The 18,680-nt window shown below is 48.4% G+C and overlaps 1 protein-coding gene across 15 annotated transcripts in view; it reads right to left on the bottom strand.

The window, feature by feature from the left end:
* Positions 1 to 210: 210 nt before the first annotated feature.
* Positions 211 to 18,680, bottom strand: part of GRIP2 (glutamate receptor interacting protein 2) — a 246,488-nt gene continuing 228,018 nt past the window's right edge. For 13 of the 15 annotated variants that reach the window (XM_068694240.1, XM_068694238.1, XM_068694237.1 and 10 more), the window contains 7 exons: positions 17,043 to 17,182; positions 15,647 to 15,823; positions 13,238 to 13,391; positions 10,194 to 10,314; positions 6,232 to 6,468; positions 4,894 to 5,040; positions 211 to 2,423 (listed from right to left, as the gene is read on the bottom strand). In XM_068694240.1, coding sequence (XP_068550341.1) covers positions 2,226 to 2,423; positions 4,894 to 5,040; positions 6,232 to 6,468; positions 10,194 to 10,314; positions 13,238 to 13,391; positions 15,647 to 15,823; positions 17,043 to 17,182 — 1,174 coding nt within the window. In that variant the 3' untranslated portion in view covers positions 211 to 2,225. The other 2 variants (XR_011100171.1, XM_068694248.1) reach the window with 2 other exon arrangements.

Below are 18,680 nucleotides of genomic sequence, written 5' to 3'. Positions count from 1 at the left end.
CCACAGGGAATGAAGTGACTGGTCCCAAGTCCTGCTGCTGAATGGCGGTGAGTGGCAACCCCAAGCCTACACCAGGAGCCCTACAAGCAGTGCCCACCCCTTGCCCTTCCAGGTGTCTCCTAACATAAGGTCTTTGGCAAGTTAAAACAGGGCTGGAGGCAGAGTATTGTCCTGCTTCTGTCCTCTAGCAGAGACAAGAACCAAAACTAATGCATTTCAGTTGCTTTTATTTAATTAAAAAAAAAAAAAAAGTCAAAGTCATTGCAATCCCATTTAAATACAGAGATTTACAAATACGTCCAAAACAGGACTAAAATATTCTTTGAAATGCTGTATTTTTAAATATTGTGCTTTCATAGATACATAAGAAAATTAGCATATAAAAATACTTTACAAGGAATACACTCTAATATATGGATAAAAATACACATTTAAGTAATGCATTTCATCTTCATATCATTCAAAATGCATAGGAAGGGATACAAGGACCAAGTTTTTCTTCCTTTTTTAAAGCCTTTAATAAAAGTCTTCATTAAAAACCTATGAGAAGCCCCAGCGAGCTTCCACTGTTCAGAATATTGCATATAAAAACACTTTCGGCTGCACTGTCAATGCTCCACAGTATCAATTATGGCACATTATCTAGTTGTGGCAGCAATGGTATGGGATATTGCATACTTGAAGAGAAAATGGCTACAACGACAAGTAGCTGGATGGGGTTGGACACGTCTCAAAGAAACACCCCAATACATCGGGCTATCGCGCAGGGACGGAGCAGGGATGGATGCGGGGGTGAGTCCTGGCTCAGCAAAACAAGGAACATGCCGCGTACACCCCTACGGCACCCCGAACACAGCACCAGCACGAAGGTGGTGATGAAGGAACAAAAAGTGTGAGCAGGGAACAGGGGCAGTGGTCACTGGGGCTGTGGGTCCCCAACCACGCGAGCTCCTCATCTCTGCCATGCCTGAGCCTTCCCAGGGAGTGCGATGCCAGGATCACACCCGCGCCGGGACATTAACATCGTCATAAAGTGCTAGTACATGAAACACAGAGCGTCTGCCACGGGAGGAGCTCGTGGGGCCGGGAGGGGAGGAAGAAGAGCCCACAGCCGCATTTTGACTCCGTCCTGGCAGGCAGATGAAGAAGCCGATGCAAATATCTCAGCTGCCTCCTCCCCATGGGCTGGGGGCACTCAGCAGGGAGGGACAACCCGGGGGGCACCATGCTTGTGAAGCCACGGAGAAGCCAGCGACAGGCAAAGGGGGCAGACCAAGGGCAAGCAGCCGAACCCACATGGGCACACACACTGCCAGCACAGGTGGGGACACGGATGCACAATCTCCATCTAACAAAGAGCTTCTCATGCCACTGCCTGGCAGAAGACAACAAGGTTTTATTAATTCAGCACATCAGGGGCAGCCCTGGGGTGATTGCTTTTCTGCTATTTACTTGGGGGCACAGCTTGCAAGCAACAGGTCTCCGTAACGCCCATCTGAACGAGGTGGCCAGGGATTTGGGTAGGTATTCAGGGCCTCCAGCCTTGGCACAGCGCTGTGCTCTGTATAACTACTGCAGCACAGGTAACTGCACTGCTCATGGGAAGCGATGGTGAGAGGAGTTGCCTCAGCGCAGGGCAGAGAGTGGTGGGGTGAGCCAGCCCTGGTGGGAGAGGATGGAAGGGGCTGGCAGGAGGCAGCTGCAAATCCTGATTTCTGAACAAGAACCGCACCTTGCCACCAGCAAGCACGTTTTGAAATGTCTTTTAAACAGGGCCCTCCACGGCCCCGCACCAAAGTGAAAGGGGCTGCGGAAATCAATTTATCAGGAGTGTTTAAAGGGTGGAGCTGGGTACAACAGAAAAGAAAAGGCGTTTCAGTCTCGCTGTATGTGATTAACAGAACAAACAAGAAAAATAATAGCACCATGTGTGTTTGTAGGATGGCCAAGGCCTTCAGGGCGACAGCCTGGGCACAGGGGATGCCCTGCCGTGGGGGATGGCGAGGGATGCTCCTTCCTCCCTGCGCTGCCCACGGCCCGAGATGCACGTCCAGATCCGGCCTTCCCAGCAATTTTTGGCGGTCTACAGGCGACAGCTCACCGCAGACCCACCTCCCCACTTGCAGGTTATGGTACACACAGCGTTTACAAATACCAGTGCAAAAAAAGAGGAAAAACACCCCAAATACCACAACGGCTTGGCAGAGGCCCCCGGCGCCGGCCGCTCAGAGTGTCTGGACGCTCGCCTTGAGCTCGGTGCCACGGGCTGCATGTGCTGGCAGCTCTCCGTTCCCCTCCAGGGGAGCGTTGGCAGCCAGCGCCAAGGGGTTTCGGCTGATCACCAGGTCCAGCTTGTCTCCAGCCTCTGAGATCAGGGGGACGGCCAGACAGCAGTCAAAGTCTCTGGTTCGGATGCGGTTTACCTGCCGGGATGGATTTAGGATGTGCCATGGGGAGGAACAACAGAAACACCGTGTTTGTTAGTCAGAAAACGCAAGGCTGGTGTTAAACCCACACCTGTGAACCACGCAACGCCCAGGGGGACTCTGAGTGAGGGGTCACAGCAGAGCTGAGCACGGGCCTCCCATCAAGCTGGGCACGTCCTTGCTTAGCTGAGAAATAACTCAGTATCTGGTAGAGGAAGGGGGAAAAAATCTGGAACAGGAATAAATCCTGAGCCCTGGAGTCTAGGACAGTGTTGTGACTATTAAACTCTACAGGGCTCAAAATCAATTCTCCAATTCAAGTTGGAGAGAGAAATGTTGCAACTTTCCACATTTTTTTTGCCATCATGGCTTTTACTGGATTTAAATCTGTGATGTGTGGTATTCAGTGCCTAGAAAACAAACACAACACAGACTCTGAGGCTTCAGTCAACCATTTTCCAGCTCAGCCACCAGCAAATCAGGACTATACTGAACAGTTCCTGCTTCTCCTCTCCCCATTTACACCCTTCATTTTGGAGGAGTCTGAATGCATTTCACATGGGCTCAGAAGAAGGCTGCCGAGGCTGCAAATCCTCTCTGCAGGATTCAGCAGTGAAAGCACTGTTCCTTTTGCCTCTTGCAGATCTTCAAGCACATTTCTAGGCTGGGTCACCTGCAAGAGCCACCCCAGCTGTCCTGCCTACAGCTACTGGAGCGCCTGGGCTTGGTGCCACAACAGCCCCAGGATGGAGAGGGCTGGCAAATGGCATGGGGAGGGGAGGCAGGGAAGGGAGAAAGGAATTTCCCACCCACCTTTGGAGTGAACATAACCCCTGAGGCCAGGCATTGCTTCTCTCTCTGGATAAGGGCTGGATGAGGCCACGCAACCTTTGCATCCAAAACCCTTTCCCAGGATTAATGCGTGCCCACGGAGCTGGGCTCTGTGACGGCAGCAGTGTCCCCTGCCCTATCTGGCATCCACGCAGCTGAACCCAACACCGCTCCTTACGGAGAAGTAATTGCCTAGCAACAGTTTCCAGATCGTGCAGGGACAAGGAGAGAGAAGCCATGAGTTTGCTCTGCCTTTGCTCCATGCTGGCCAGGCGGCTCCAGAGCAAAAATGAAGTTAGTGCAATGCCACGCTCTGGCTAATCCATCCAGCCGAGAGGCAGAGGGTCCTTGGCGGGGAACTGGGTGCTTTGCTGGCCTTCAGAGCTGGAGCTTGCTTGCAGACATCTTCATGCCCATCACCAGCAGCACTGAGGAGCATCTCTGCCACAGGTGTCAACGCGATGGCAAATCTTCTCACAGGTGGAAGCCATGCGGCACGGCGTATCAAAGGGGGGGTCTCAAAAAGTCTCCACTCCACTCTGTTTAGGATTTCGGGCACACCTCCCGGAGCACTTGGCACTCGCAAAGAGCGACACATCCAACATTCAACAGCAAGGCAGCCTAGAGCCTAATTAGCTTCTTGTTCATTCTTGCACCATCTTTTATTTGAAGCCGAGAAAGAATAATTGTATAGCAGCCAACTGGCTGGAGACCATAACAAGCTTAAACAAGGTTCCCCACAGCCCTGCCAGTTCTCCAGTTACCTGCTGTACATAATATATTGGCTCTGACTCTACTGCTAACAGCCCCCGCCTAGAAATTAGTAAAACTAAACATCTTTCTGAGTGTTTCCAAATATGGTCACAATATCTGCATTTCCAAATGGTGGCAACTTTTCCAGCGGGGTTGCACTTTCTCAGTTGCTATCTGAGTTGCCCCAAAGCAAAACTTGTGATTTTTCATCCATATAAAGGTCCTTTCCAAGCTCCAAAACTCACCGTGCTCTTCTTGTCCCTCTGGTAGGCAGATATGCCCAAGTTATGTTAATTACAGACTGTGCTTTTGACCAGAGTTTTTATTCTCTTTCTGCATCGGTTGTTTCAGATCAAATATCTTTTGAAGAAAAATATCCGTGAAAAACAATTTGCTTGAAGGATGGTTTGTTCCTAGAAGGCTGTTAGTTGTCAAAGGCATGCACCGAACTTCATGAACACTGCTCAATTCCACAAGGGGAGATTCACTAGAACGCATGTTGGCAAAACAGTCTAGTTCATCCAAAAATCACCCTCTTACACGACAGGAAAAGGACCAAGGGTGAGGAAGGAAAGCAACACAGCTTTTTGGTTGTTTTGGTCGTAAGCTGCCCGAGCTCAAAATGGCCATTGCTGGGACAGGCTCTGTATGGAGGTGCTCCCTGGGATGGGTGTACTCTAGGGGAGCCAGCTTTGCTACCTCGTGGTTTGTTATTGTAAAACACAGGTCTCAGTGAGAGCATGGTGGTAGGTGCTCACCTAGTTGGCTAACTATTACCTTTCATTAAAGTTAGTGCTGCCATGGGTGGGTCTCACTTCTCTCTTCCTCTCAGCCACTCATTCACTCCGTCCCAGCCTCCAGAACTGCATTTTGCATTTATTACCTGAAGCACTCTGTCATATGGCTTGAGGCCACACTGATCTGCTGGCCCATCCGGACGGACCATATTTACATAGACACCTTTTTCTAACAGGCCGTCCGACACACTGAATCCGAAGTCTTCGCTCTCTGCGTCTTTGTGGAGTGTCATCTGGAGGGACAGAAGCAGAAAGCACACGTTTTAATGCTGCAGAGGCCAGAGGAGATGTACAGGGTTGGCAGGACAGTAAGAGCACAGGTAACGTGTGTGGGCCTCGAGCAATTCTGCTGCGAGTCTCCTGGGTGGATTTTAAGAACTCAGCTAATGCAGATTGAGGGACAGCTGATTCCCCCCACCATAACTCCCTTTGCCTCCCAAAGCTGGGAACTCATTAGGCTCTGGCTCCATCACCGTGCTATGGGCTGGGGAAGCCTCACAGCTGTGCAGTCCTTGGGAAGGACGGAGCCCAGGCTGATGCACAGGAGCAGCCCACCTGGCCTCCAACTCATCTCCAAGCACAGCCAGCACCAGATGCTCCAGCAGAAAGAACAGCCACCCCCTAACATGCCTAATTACACAGCTCTCCTCCTTCAGGAATGAAGAAGTTTTATTTAAAGGTGCATTTGCCATGCCCTGAAGGACAAGAGCAGATCAAACGTGAAACAGTTGTTTTTCCTAGCTGCCCTAAGTGCAGGTTTTGCTCTAAAGTCACACTAGGAAAGAAAAAGGCAATCAGATTTTTTGAAACCTCTCCAGATCCCTTCCCTACTTGCGTTCTGCATCAACAGTTTCTACAGTTAATTAATTACTCCTTCTAATTGCCATCGCCTTGCACCACACTTAAACCTAAACTTGACTGAATTCAAACAAGTATCTCATCACTGAAGTCCTACCATTTGCATCACTTTTGGAAAGGCTGGGGATGAAGAGGAGCGGGAGGGAAAATACATTATTTCTTAGGAAAAGTGGCCTACGGAGTGGTGCGTGCTACTGGCAAAGTGTCAGCTGGTCTACACGGGGCCATACATGGAGCTCTCTCACCTGTATCTGTAGCACCAATTAATGAACCACAGAAAACAGGGACCTGGAAACCTCATAAAATAAAGGCAAACCGCAAAGCACGGGTTTGAACCCCACCAAAGCATGGCAGCTAAGTCCTATTACGCTCCTGAAGAGGCCCCTTCCTCTTCATCTGACTCTCTGAAAACCTCTGCCGCACACCTTGGTCAGGGACAGCTTTGGCAAGGAACATTTACCAACAGTCCCTTTGAACAAAGGATGTTTCCTACAGGGTTGCAAAACACCCAGCAGCTTTTACCATCGAGGGGGGCCACAGCCAGACCAACCCTTGGCTACACAGACCTTGTGAAACTCGAGGGGGGTAGGGGACATGATTTCCTGCATCTCCTTCTCCATTTTCTTCTTGTCCAGGTTCCTCTCGTTCTTCTTGGCAGGGGAGCTGCTGCCCTCGGTCTGTCCGTCATCACAGCGGGTGTTGGCTTTCCTCAACGGGCTGAGTCCCGACGGGTTGACAGAGTCCAGGAGCAGCTTGCTGCCCTCCAGGCCCAGGTTGTGGACGCTCCCCGTCATGATGGACGCCTGCAGGGAAAAGGCACAAAGTCACTCAGCTGAGCTGGCAGCGGGAAGGGACGGACTGTGTGGCAACAGAAATAGCAGAAAGGACAACAGGGGGGCACTCTGGTTCTCGTTAATCAGAAAGGTAAGGACCAAGAAGCTCTTTCATTTGGCTGTAAGAGCCATTTCCAGATGGAAGGAAGCATCTGTAGAGCATCTCCTATCCAGCTCCCCATGGCAGGGTGTCAGAACTAGGTGGTCTTTAAGGTCCCTTCCAACCTGAGCCATTATATGGTCTTTTTGATGTCCCCTTGTATACAAACAGGACCAGGCAGACCTCATCTGGGGATCTTCTGGGATTTGAGATGGATGAACATCCTGATCCTGGGGCTCCCAGAGGGACTGGTGTCAGCCTGGATCTCCAGCCTATGTCTGTGTGCTGCAGCTCCCCGTCAGCATCACCCCGTGCTGGCAAAGCCCCAGGAAGGCAGAGCTTTGGGCTCTGCAGAGCCCAATTCAGCAGAGAAATGAGGATTTTATCTGTCAGTAAATGGGAGCCTTCACTGAGTAAAACTGAGTTAAAAATATGAAATTAAGTAGTATTTAAGCCTGGTCATCCTCGATAACATCCATTAAATGATGCCCCTAAGTAGATACTACTCCATTTGGCAATGCTTTACACTAATGAGATTGCATTGATCAAAGCTAACGAAGGAGTCAAGAATCCAGAGTGGAACCTCAGCTGGCTCCAGGTCCCAGAGCCCACTTACACGGCATAATGAAAGCCGTCATCGTTTCAAAGTTCAGGCTCCAAGGGCCTGCAGCCCCATTAAATGTCAAAAGGTAGAAGAAAGAGAAAGAAAGGTAGGGAGCAGATAGCAAAATTCAGCAGCGCTAAGTATGGCAAGTCAAAGAGCAATTGCTCCTGTGCACAGGGGAAATACCATCCAACTAAACCTCTAATCACGGCCCGCTGGCTCTTTGCTCCGAGCTGGAACAAAGGCAAATAAAGCAGATTCAGGTGGCAGTAATGAAAATGCCAACACTACCCTTTTAGCTTGTGAATTTCCCAGCACTTGCCAGGTCCTCCTGAAAAAAAATATGACTTAATCACCTTGAGTTTGGACAAAACTCAAATACCTGCTACCCACTGGAAGGATGCTGAGTTACCACATAGTTGGATTAACAAACGCTGCGTTGTGCAGCCAGCCAGGGTACATTCGTTCATTGACCTCAGGCAGCCCCAGCTCCCCAGGACACCGTGCCACACTGACACTGGCACTGCAGGGCCAGGGAGCAGAGCAGAAACATTCCCACTCTCACTGCTGACTTGGGTCAGGACTTCTTTTACCCGAGACCTTCAGGGTCCCAACCTAACACGGGATGTCTCTAGCAATTCAGCTACACAATCCCATTCTCACTGCAACCATCACCAGTGGGAAAGTTGGTTTGGGGAATTTTTGGTAAGAGTCCCATGCTGCAGCAGAACGGCGGCAGCTCAGCACTTGGCAGAGGCAAGACAAATCCCAAATCTACCTTCCCTAACATTTGGGCATCCCTGTCATCCACCCTAGGTGTTCAAAAGGCATCAGGCAGGTATCTCATGAGTGCCAGACAACTGAATTTTAGCCTGGGCCTTCTTGCATGACTCTTTTTCTTCAAATGTAGAACATGAAGGATCAGATTTACAGAGAGACCTGTCATCAAATCCCAGAGCTCGGGAGCTGGGGCTTGGAAACCTGCAATACAGCAAGAGCCCAGAGAACACCACACCTCCCACACCACGCCTCGTGGAGGACAGTCAAACAGACAGAGGAGAACAGGTTACTGGTACGTTGGATTCAGTAAAAGGTGAGCTGAAAGCCATCAGACTTCTGCTACAAACACCGCACTTCTCTTTGTCCCCAGAACTTTCTAAAACACTCTAAAAATGTGCTAAATACACCAAATCCCCAGAGCTGTTCATCTTTGTAAAATTTCTTTGCATTTTTCAAAGCACTGCTGTAATTGCCAAAGCTCCAAACAGCATGACTCAAAAGCCCACACATCCCTGCACCATGAGTCTCTGGAAAAGGCATGGGCAGAAAGATTATTTTCTCTATCCTGGCATTTCACAGTAGCCAAACAAATCCCTTTTTTTCACATTAAGATCAGCCATTACACAGAAGGGAAACATCTCTGCATCATTTCAGAGCAGTACTTTTCCTTAAGCAGCCACCAGCGGTTCAGAGAGGCCGATAGCAGCTGCCTCAGCTCATTTCTAAATACATCCAGACCAGGACATAATTGATCAAGGGAAGAAGTTACAGCTTGTGTTTTTTTTTCAGGTTTTGTCTTTTTGTGTATTTAAGTCAGCCTTCTTAAACAGTTAAGACTACCAATAACATCACTTCATGCTTCAGCACAATGTATGTCACTGAGATTTCTCCCCCTCTTAAAACTGCTAATGATGAAGCAGGAAAGAATTAGTAAGTCCCTCATCACTTGTATTTTCACAGAGAGACCAAACCAGGATTTTCTTTTTTCACCTCCAAATATTCAGAAGCTGCCTTTTCGCTCAGAAGCCCAAGCAATATGCAGTAGTGCATAAAAAAGCAGACTACAGAGAGACAAGGGAGACCTACCCCACAGGATTTGGGGTTGTACCCCTCTGTAATGGGCATCCTCTGCTGGCTGAAGCAAGCACACAGACCACAGATGCCCAGAGAGCATCTCCAACCTCAAATCTGTGTTATGACGCTGGAGCAGCCAACGCAGTCCAGCAGCTGGCATCTCTCCAGGCACCTCATCAGACCTTGCATGGGGACGCCGTTCCTGCATGACGTGCCAGAGCAGCACCCACCAGTTTCCAGTCTCCTCCCTGCCTTAGGGAACTACCTTGGCCACTGACCACATTTTAGGGCTGATGGAGGACACAGCCTAGTGAGCATTCCCCAGTCCGCTGTACCCAGAAAGCTGGGGCAGAGAGGAGCTCCCTGGGTCCCGCTCCTCCATGAAGGCTGTGGTAGGAGCCGGGGGGCCTATGGCTGGGTCCTGCTGGGCAGGTTTAGTGCCCGCTGCTCTGCAGTCTCAGGGGAGGTTTTTATTTGCATCCCACAGCTTAGAAATGCAGGCTCCCCGTCCTATAACCGGACACAATAACATGACCTACAAAGCATTTTGGATAAAGAAAAGAGAAAGTGGCTTGTGAAGAGAGGAAACACCTTTATTTCTGCAGGAAGCAATCACTTTCTCAGATTTTTCCAGAGGAAGGCTGGCTGAAAAGCTTCCAATTACCCATTTTACTGAAACGGTTTCCGGCAGAGCAACAGCTGAATGCAAGACACACGTTGAGCCTGTCTGTACTTTAAGTAAGCCAAGGCTCCAGCCCCAATGGGCTTTTGGGGGCTCATTTTGCTTGGCCTCTGAGTGCGTTTGACAGACACTATCTCCCCAAGTCGAAGGCTTACCGTTTGATAAGGAAGGTTTGCCAACAGTCACGTGCAGATTGTTGGCCAGCAACAGCTTGCAAGAAGAGCGTGGAGTTACTGGTGGGTAATTCCTCAGCTCAGGGGAAAAGTGCACGCAAGTAACTGCCTAATGAGATGTAGTTATCCATTAGCACAGCCCCTGAAATGGATTAAACTCGAACCCTTCCTCACACCACTGGCAGCAAAGGGATGCTATGGGCGAGTAACATGTGGGGGAAACAGCTCAGCATTTAAGTCAAGAGCAAAACAGATCAGCAGAAAATTCAGAAAGTGATTTACCTCAATCTCCCTCAAAAGTTCAGACTGGCCGCATGTTTCCAAATCCTCCAAAGCTTCTCCAAAAACACGCCAAAAACTATCCTCGTGAGTGGTCTCAAGGCCATTTTGGCGGTTGGGGTATCTGTTGTAACGTAGGAACCAAACATTGTCAGCACTCTTCTGCAGCGCGATGAAAGCCGCGAGGCTACAGCAAGTGTCTCACCAGTAAAAGCAGAGACTTGAAGAGTCTTCATATACAAAAGCAAACAATATGAACTTTTCAGACAAGAGTCCGAATACGAGACCTCCATGCATTTACTAACGGGGCAAGCGTCCTTCAAAGGAAGAATTAAGTTGGTGTAGTAATGTCAAAGTTCAAAGGGTAAATTAAAAAGTGCCTGTAGGAAGATTGTAGGTTTAGGAAGACGTTTTGGTGAAATAGAGAAGTGAAAGAAAAAAGGATGCGTTATGGGTAAACCAGGAGCCTCAGAGACTGTTAGTACAAAGGCTGATGGGATAGAGCTCAGATCTGAGACACAGAACACCTGAGAAGAGAGAGAAAAACACAGAGGGTAACAGACATGGTGAGAAAATGATAAATACATTAGGTATCTATGAGAGTAATAATGCAAAGGTGTATATAAAAATGATTGCCCTAGGCTGGACAAGTAAACACATACTACAGCAAGCAATATCGACAGTGTCAGCGTATAACCCATCAAAACCGAGGTTCATTTGCTTGGGGATGGCCAAGGAGGTGAGCTCAGGAGATTTCTGTGCTACACGAGTCATTGAACCCACAGCTGTGGACAGACTGTTACCAGCTCTGTCTACAGCAGAGAACGAGGACAGTGATAACCTCTCAGGCTGGTGCAAACACGTGTTAATGTGCGCACTGCGCGTGTTCCGCTGGGGAGTCAGCGATTTCCCACCCAGTGGTTTCGGTGTCTCTTATCTCTGACCACAAAGTCAGGTTCAATTCTTGGACTTCTAAAGCAAACAGCAATTAAACATGCTGAAGTCCTGCAAACAAACTAGAGAAGTAGGTGACACTCTTGTCCAGCCACTGCTTACCGAACACCAGGCGCTGTGAAACCTGGATGATCAGTGTGCAGTGTAACGGGAGCCTCTTAAAGGAAACTCTGTGGTGTTAAATCAAAATCACAATATATCCACTAATGTATCACAGGGAGATATCCCAGGGGGACAGTGACATTAGAACAGCCTTAATGCATCTTCCATGCATCTTACGCAGAGCTGCACGGACAGGGCTCCACCTCTGCAGCATCTGGCAGCTCCCTGCATGGCACAGCAGGCATCAGAGCTAACAGGAGGGGACACTTACCCAGCAGGGCCACTTAGCAAAGTCAAAACATTTTACGTGAGTACAAGTCAAAGTGAGCTTAGCTTCAATTAGACATGTAATAACTCCTTGGGATAGTAACAGAACTCTTTTTCCAGATCTGTATTAATAGCAAAGTCTTTGGCAATGCTTTTCATCCAGTGGTTTCAATAGGATTTTATAGCAGGCAGAACCTCAAACACACATACTTTTGTTCCTTGTGGGATCCTGGCCTGCCTGGAGAGTGGTATCTGACACGGCTTATTTTATTTTAAATTAACCCCCTACCTTTCATCAGAATCAGCTTGTAAAGCAGCAGCCTTTCACACCAGGCAGAGAGGTCAAAAAAACACCCAGCAAGACTTTACAAAAACAAACCCAAATTTCCCCCCATAAGGAATTTTCAATTCTTTCCCCTTACTCATTTCCTTCCTCTGCTCCCAGGTTTCCTAAGAGGCAAATGTCCCTTCCAGTTACAAGTTTCTTGCCTCTCAGCTCAGCAATACAACAAACACGCCCAGGACTCAGATGAATCAGTACAGGTTCTCACACCACCAGGTCAGCAGGATTTTCCAGGCTAAAGGCAGCTGGGGTTAGAGACATTTTGTTTTTCTCCCTAATAATAAGGGCTCAGCAGCATGAACCGTTTCACTTGCACTTTGATATCAGGGCTCGGAGCCCTCATTAGGGACACGCAGGGCTTCGAGGGCTCAGATTTGCTAACTTCAGCTGCCAGCGGCCTCGCTGGGAAGGCCGAGAGATCAACGACCTCTGCGAGCCGGCTCTCGCTGAGAGGCAAAACAAGAACAAAGTCTCAGCCGCTGCCAGCCTTCCTGCCAGTTTGATCATCTTTAAATAGGTGGAAATGGCCATGAGATGTTCTAAGGGTTTTGTTTTGACAAACAAAAATTAAGGAAAAATAATTAATAACGAAAAAAAGAACCGACAGTAACAACACGACACACACGACTATGGGGACTCTGGAGGATGTCGAGGGGAGGGTTAGTTACGAAGCAACGAGGCTTGGCTACCGTGTGTGGGTCAGTGGCCAGGGCAGATCCAGCAGGGTTTTCACCAAAAGAGAGGGGCAGCTGTAGCCTCTTCTGTGTGCTTGGGTGGCCCTGCAGGATTTCTGTGGCTGAGGTGGGGGATTAGCTCGACCGTGCTCACTTGGCATGGTTTTGTTTGTGTGTTGGAAGGGCCGAGGTGTGATGGAAAAAGAGCTCCAGCCACACCTTTGGGAGATTTTAAGTTGAACATGCAACCTCATACCGGTCCTACAAGAGTTTTGGTTGGTCTTTTTGGCTTTGTGACAGTATTGTGAAGATGCATCCTCACTCATCGTGTCTGGCCAACACAACAGAGGACAGCCCTGGCCATGACTACTTATTACACCTGAACTATGAACGTACTGCAGCCTTTACGTGGTAGTAGTAGAAGACATGGTAAGAACCTGTGGTCCATGCAGCTGAGACTGCCCTAACTCCAGATATAAATGTCACCTGGCCATGGTGGATGTGCTGCAGAGCTATGCCCAGGGCAAGCTGGCAACGTGGAGGTGGTTTGACAGAGCAGATCAGCACCCCAGCACCCCACCCCAGAGCTGCCTGACGCCAAGATGGGGGCATCACTGGCCCTCCCCACCTCTGGCTGATCCAATCCATCACATTCAGTGTCCTTGCACCCTCATGTTTCCCCCCTGCCTCCTCCCTCCCCTCCGCACCTGCTGGGCTTGTCCCAGTCGTCTTCACTGAAGCTTCCATCCATGTAGGGGTAGTTTTTCCTGGGGTCCCCAGGAGGGGTGCTGCTCTTTTGCCTGCTGTGTCTCCATTCGTGTGGATGAAGGGCAATGCCCGCAGCCTGAGGTATGTACGTACCTAGGGAAGGCAAGCAGCAGGGGAAAAAGAGGTTAAGATCTGGTGAGAAAACTGAAGCGGATAAATCACACTGAGCCAGGACAGTTTCCTTTCCCAAAACCCAAACCTGAGGCCATCTGGATTACACTCAGCTTCTAGTTCAGTCTTTCACAAGGGGACATTCTTCCCATCTCTTCTTGCTTTAACCAAACCAACTTCTCATGATCAAATGGACCATTAATATGAAACCAGACAAGTTTCACTAAGTTTGCCCCCAAGGACTTTCCCATACTGCAAATCCCAGATGCAAATCCAACATTGTCACAAGACCTCCAAGTCTCACGAGGAGCTGCCTGGACAGAAACCTTCCAAAACAGAGCATTCATCAGCAACGTCAGTGCCATCCGCAATGGAAATAAATCTCCCAAGTCCCCTGCCTACCTCCTGCCCATTCAACATTTCAGAGAAATCCCCACAGCCCTTCCAAGAACCATCATGCACTTCCATCACACGCTGTGCCAAACGAACAGGAAGAGGTAACGGAGAAACACGTAATTAAGGGAGACTTGACCTCCCAAACAGCTAAGGGCATTGGAAATACCCGAAGACATTGCCAACAGTTTCTTTGAAAATGCCAAGGCCTGTTATTTCACTTAGCTGAGTGTTTCCTCTGTGTGTTTTTAAAGGTTAGACTGCTCTGGAGAGAGCCCCAGAAAAGGGCCTGCCAACATTTTACAGCAGTCAGGAGCAGTTGCTGTTTGCCAGACAGGAGAACAAGGTCCCTGGGTGCAGGGCCCTGCAGTCGGCAGGTGGGTGGCTGGGGCTGGGCACAGGGGGCCAGGGACCGCAGGGACACGTGTGTGGAGCTGTCACTTGGGTGCCACCGCTTCCAGCGCCTCCTTCCCGAGAGAAGGGCTGGATCCCTGGGATTCAGAGCCACCTGGTGGCATGTTCCCACCAGGCCCAGCACAGCTCCCTCGCTCGAACACTTCCCCGATTGGTTTCCTAAAGCTGTGGATGCAATTAAAACCCATGAGGCTGCAGAGACCAATCTGGGGGGTTCCATTCAGAAAGTAAAGCCCAATCTCCAGACGCAGTGCTGCCACACAGCAAAGTGCAGTTACCAGGAAAGATCAGACAGCCCCTGAAGCAAAGCTGATGGCTATGGATATGGGGTAACGGCATCAGCCCCACTCCTGGGAACTCTGTGTTCAATCACTCGATCTCAGTTTACAGGTAAAAGCAATTGCTTTGCTAAATCCAGTGTCTGACTTGGGTTAGCATCCAATTAGATGGAGAAGGATGGCAGCATTAGGCAGGCCAGGGGATTCCTTGTTAAGAGAGTTTCCTGTCGCAAATGCACTGCCAAATTAAGACTTCAGACCAAGGAGGATGCAGGCATGATGGAGGTGAGACGTTGGCACCATGCTGTCCTTTGAGCTTTTCTAAGTCAGACTGCACAGGCAGACACCTTGCTCAGTGCACTGAAAGTACTTTGCAAGCCTGCTCCTGGAGCACTCCTCCTTGTTTTCATGGAATATTCAGGACAGCAGTCTTTTCACCAATTTCCTTTTGTGGAGTTGATTCAGGGTTTTGTTTTGTTTCAACATGGGCTAATAGTAGCTTACATCACTAAATCTGAACTGGAATAACTATGTTCCAGTGCTTTTCTCCAAGAGAAAATCGATTCCCACGACTACAGCATCCTCCATCCCAATTCCATATGTCCGCCAGAAACCACAGCTGAATAAACCTGGCCTCCAAGACGCATGTTCATCTGATCACTCACTAGAGAATTAAAGATCCTTTCTTGCAGCATTACCTTAATTATTTTGTTAAGTGAGTGCTTCTAGTCACAAGACGTTCTTGTGGATTTTAAAACATCCTGAAGAGGATTAATACATTCTACATAGCCTCTCTGGAGAATTAAATGTTAGATATGGGCCAAATATTTTGTAAGACATATGGACAGAGAATACTTCCCTGGATTACGTGAATTATGAAGTGTTATAATGGTTTTGAAAATGCTGTGAACAGTACAATGTCATATAAGCCAGAAGAAACATGCCAATAAAAACCTAAAATATATATATATAACTCAGAGCACCACATGAGCACATTTTAAAATACATTTTGTTCCTTGCTGAAAGCGAGAAGCTGTGCAAGTGCAGTCAGACCACGGTCTTTGGCTCACATTCAGTCTCTAGACAGGCTTGGATGATCAGTCTGTCTTCGCCTTGGGCCAGAGACCCGTGAGAAAAGACACCCTGTCTTACCTTGGCTTCCATACCCAGCATCAATGCCGGAGCCATCCCATGACTCCATAGCACTGTCCACACTAGGAATTGTGGTTGAGTATATCTCAGAGAGCTTGCTTGTTTTCTGGGAGTCCGTCAGTTCATCTTCAGGGTCGCTCACTTCATTTATACTTCCAGACTTCTTGGGATAGGGTTCTGAAATCAGAATAAGCTGCTTCAGTAGGCACAAAGAACAAGCCTCAGGGAAAGGCTTAAGTAGACGTGGGAGCAATCCCAGGTAGTGTTCATGTCTTAAGAACCTCTTCAGCTCTTCAAAAGTAACTGGGAAAGGCCTATGCATCACAACTAAAAGCCATACTCTTATACCAAGCTGAAGGAAAAAAAATAAAAAAATAAAAAAAACTCAGAGTTTTTAGCTCCTTCAATTCCACGGAGCCTCAGTTTTTCTAAGTTTCAGCAAGATTCCCATGACAACACAACCAGGTCCCAAATTACCACAGCTGAATTTGCAACGCTCTGTCAAAACTGTACAACTTCGGATCAATTCAGGGCTGATCACTACCCCCCCCAAGATTCTCCCATGCAGTCTCAAGACAATGGTGGAACTCCTAGATCTGATATTTTGAGGCTGAATTTCCCCTGATTAGTGATTGGAAAATTGAAAGCTGAATGCAGATGATGAAAGTCAGGCCCTCCCTTTTTTTATTTTAGCAATAATAGGCCTTTATTATCATTACACAAATTCCCTTTCAGGCAAAAGCTATACGAGGAATGATTTCTCAGCACAAGCATTCTTGTACTGAATATTTTAAAGTCCTCATTGATTAGATATCCTGTTAGCCATCCACACCCTGGATCTCCAGCTTGCAGAGCATTAGCTGGGATAAAGAAGCCCTTTGAAAGTCTGCGTTTTGTCAATGAGGACAGATTATCTTACCAAACAAAGGCCACTGTTCTAAAAGTCCCAATTTTCCAACCATTCAGAAGATTGCTCATCACGATTAACTCAAGATTACCTTGAAATTTCAATTACACCTGCTTCATTCTCAGAATGATTAACAAGTCTCCAACTGGCACTTGCACGTCAATTATTTCAGCAAGTGGCTGTGACGGTGCTAAGTGTCAGCAGGGGAAAAAAAGAGTATTTCAGAGCAAGGATCAAGACATCTGCCTTCAGGAAATGAGTCTGAGGCTTCTTGAAGACGGATCAGTTCCCAAATTCTACTTCTAATTTGGTAGGTTGCTTCTTCCCGCCTAGGCTTCCTCTATAGCTGCATTGCCATACGTTTACCAAACTGCTTTGAGATCTACAGAAAAGTTATGATTAAGAGTGATACTATTTTTCCAGAAGCAATACAGACATCCCATGGGCCACTTGCATCTCCCCCACCCCAAACCAGGCTCCCCAACTCACTTTCCGTCTGTTTCTTGATCTTCAGAGTTACTGTCTCCCCCGCCATCTGCAGCAGGTGGATGGCTTCGCTCAGCGGTTTGCCCTTGAGGCTCACGTTATTAATTGCTAATATTCGGTCACCGACATGGATGGCTCCAGTTCTGGAGAGAAAGGGTGCTGTTAGAAAGTTCAGAGAGGCAACCTGCCTCAGGCCATTATGTTGCTGCTTGAAGCAATAGCAAATTAACTCAGCACTTTAAACATGTCTCGGTCTCCCCTTGGCATGCTGTACACTCCTGATCATCCCCTGTGTATGTACGTACATATGTGCACATGAACATATGCACACCTTGGGTCCCAGGCCCCTCAGCAGCTGAGATTTCAGGCCAACTTACATTTGAAACTCTTCAAAGCCGTGAGGATTTATACGGTAAAAGCACAAGCACTTCCAGTGGGAGATGTGTGATGAACCTACAGGTCATCACACGTGGAACTGATGGACAGAATTATGAGACAAAGCTAAACAAAACCCCAGCCCAACACAGACTGTGCAGGCAAACATGAGCTGAGCCGGTTGTAAATCAGCTTACGATATCTTTTAAGTCTCCCCCCATGCAGCTAGAACACTGTGACACATCCCAGCACTGACTTTTGCTCTCGGATAAATAAATCCTTAGGTTCAGCAACAGCCAGGAATGAACTAACAAGTCACGGCAGTTCTCCTCCTCCTCCATCCTTCTCTCAGCATCTGCCCACAAACATGGGCTCACTTTACCTCTCCTGTGTTTGCTGCTCTGCTCGGAAAGAGTAGGCAGGGCAGGACATGCTCATTGCCAGATCTGGCAGCCAACACAGGACCTTTCACTCGCTGCTGGCTGGGCTGTGCTCACCACACACACACTCCAGCTCCCCAGTGCCAGCACATGAGAGCAGCAATCCTCTCCTCCAGCCCTGCTACGAGGTTTAGCTAACAGGGACCTCACATGATCAAGCCAGGAGAAGATGCAAATCTGCATGGTCATATCTTTTTGCCCACAGCAACGTGCCTCTCTCCAAGGTTGTATCTAGTCCAAACTGGACTGCTGCTCCTGCAGAAACAGGATTTGATATACTATCACAGGCGAAACAGCTACTTGTCTTTCCCCCAAATGTGGAACTATAGCAGGAATGCTGCTGTGAAACATCTACAGTATGTAAATCTAACCAGGAAATGTAGCCAAAGAGCAGACAGAACTGATCAGCCTGCTGCTGCTGCTAAGATATTTGGACAGGTTGTCACGATGGTCCTGACCAGCCACTAGATGTCCGTCTTGTCCCATCCAAATCAGCCCTAAAAAGCCCTCAGGGAAAATTTGAGTCTTCAAATAAATTATAGATCGCACTGCAACCAGAATACGTCTTAAAAGTTTCATCTACATACTCAAAAAAAATCAAGCTTAACTGCTGACACTTTAAATGTGATCCTTTGCTGGCTGCAGTGGCTTAGATTTGAGGTTCTCCTGCTGCAGCACCGAGGCAGGAACTGATCTTTCATGGGGATGCATCTCTTCCCCACCATGCCAGCCCAACCGACCACCTCAGAACAACACAACTGCTCTGCAGAAACTGAGACTCCCTCAGCAGGGAAAAGAGAAGCAGTTGAAGGTAAGTACTGTTCAG

The sequence above is a fragment of the Anas acuta genome, chromosome 11 (genome assembly GCF_963932015.1).
Source record: "Anas acuta chromosome 11, bAnaAcu1.1, whole genome shotgun sequence".
NCBI classification, from domain to species: domain Eukaryota; kingdom Metazoa; phylum Chordata; class Aves; order Anseriformes; family Anatidae; genus Anas; species Anas acuta.
This window is presented reverse-complemented; position numbering and strand designations above follow the sequence as displayed.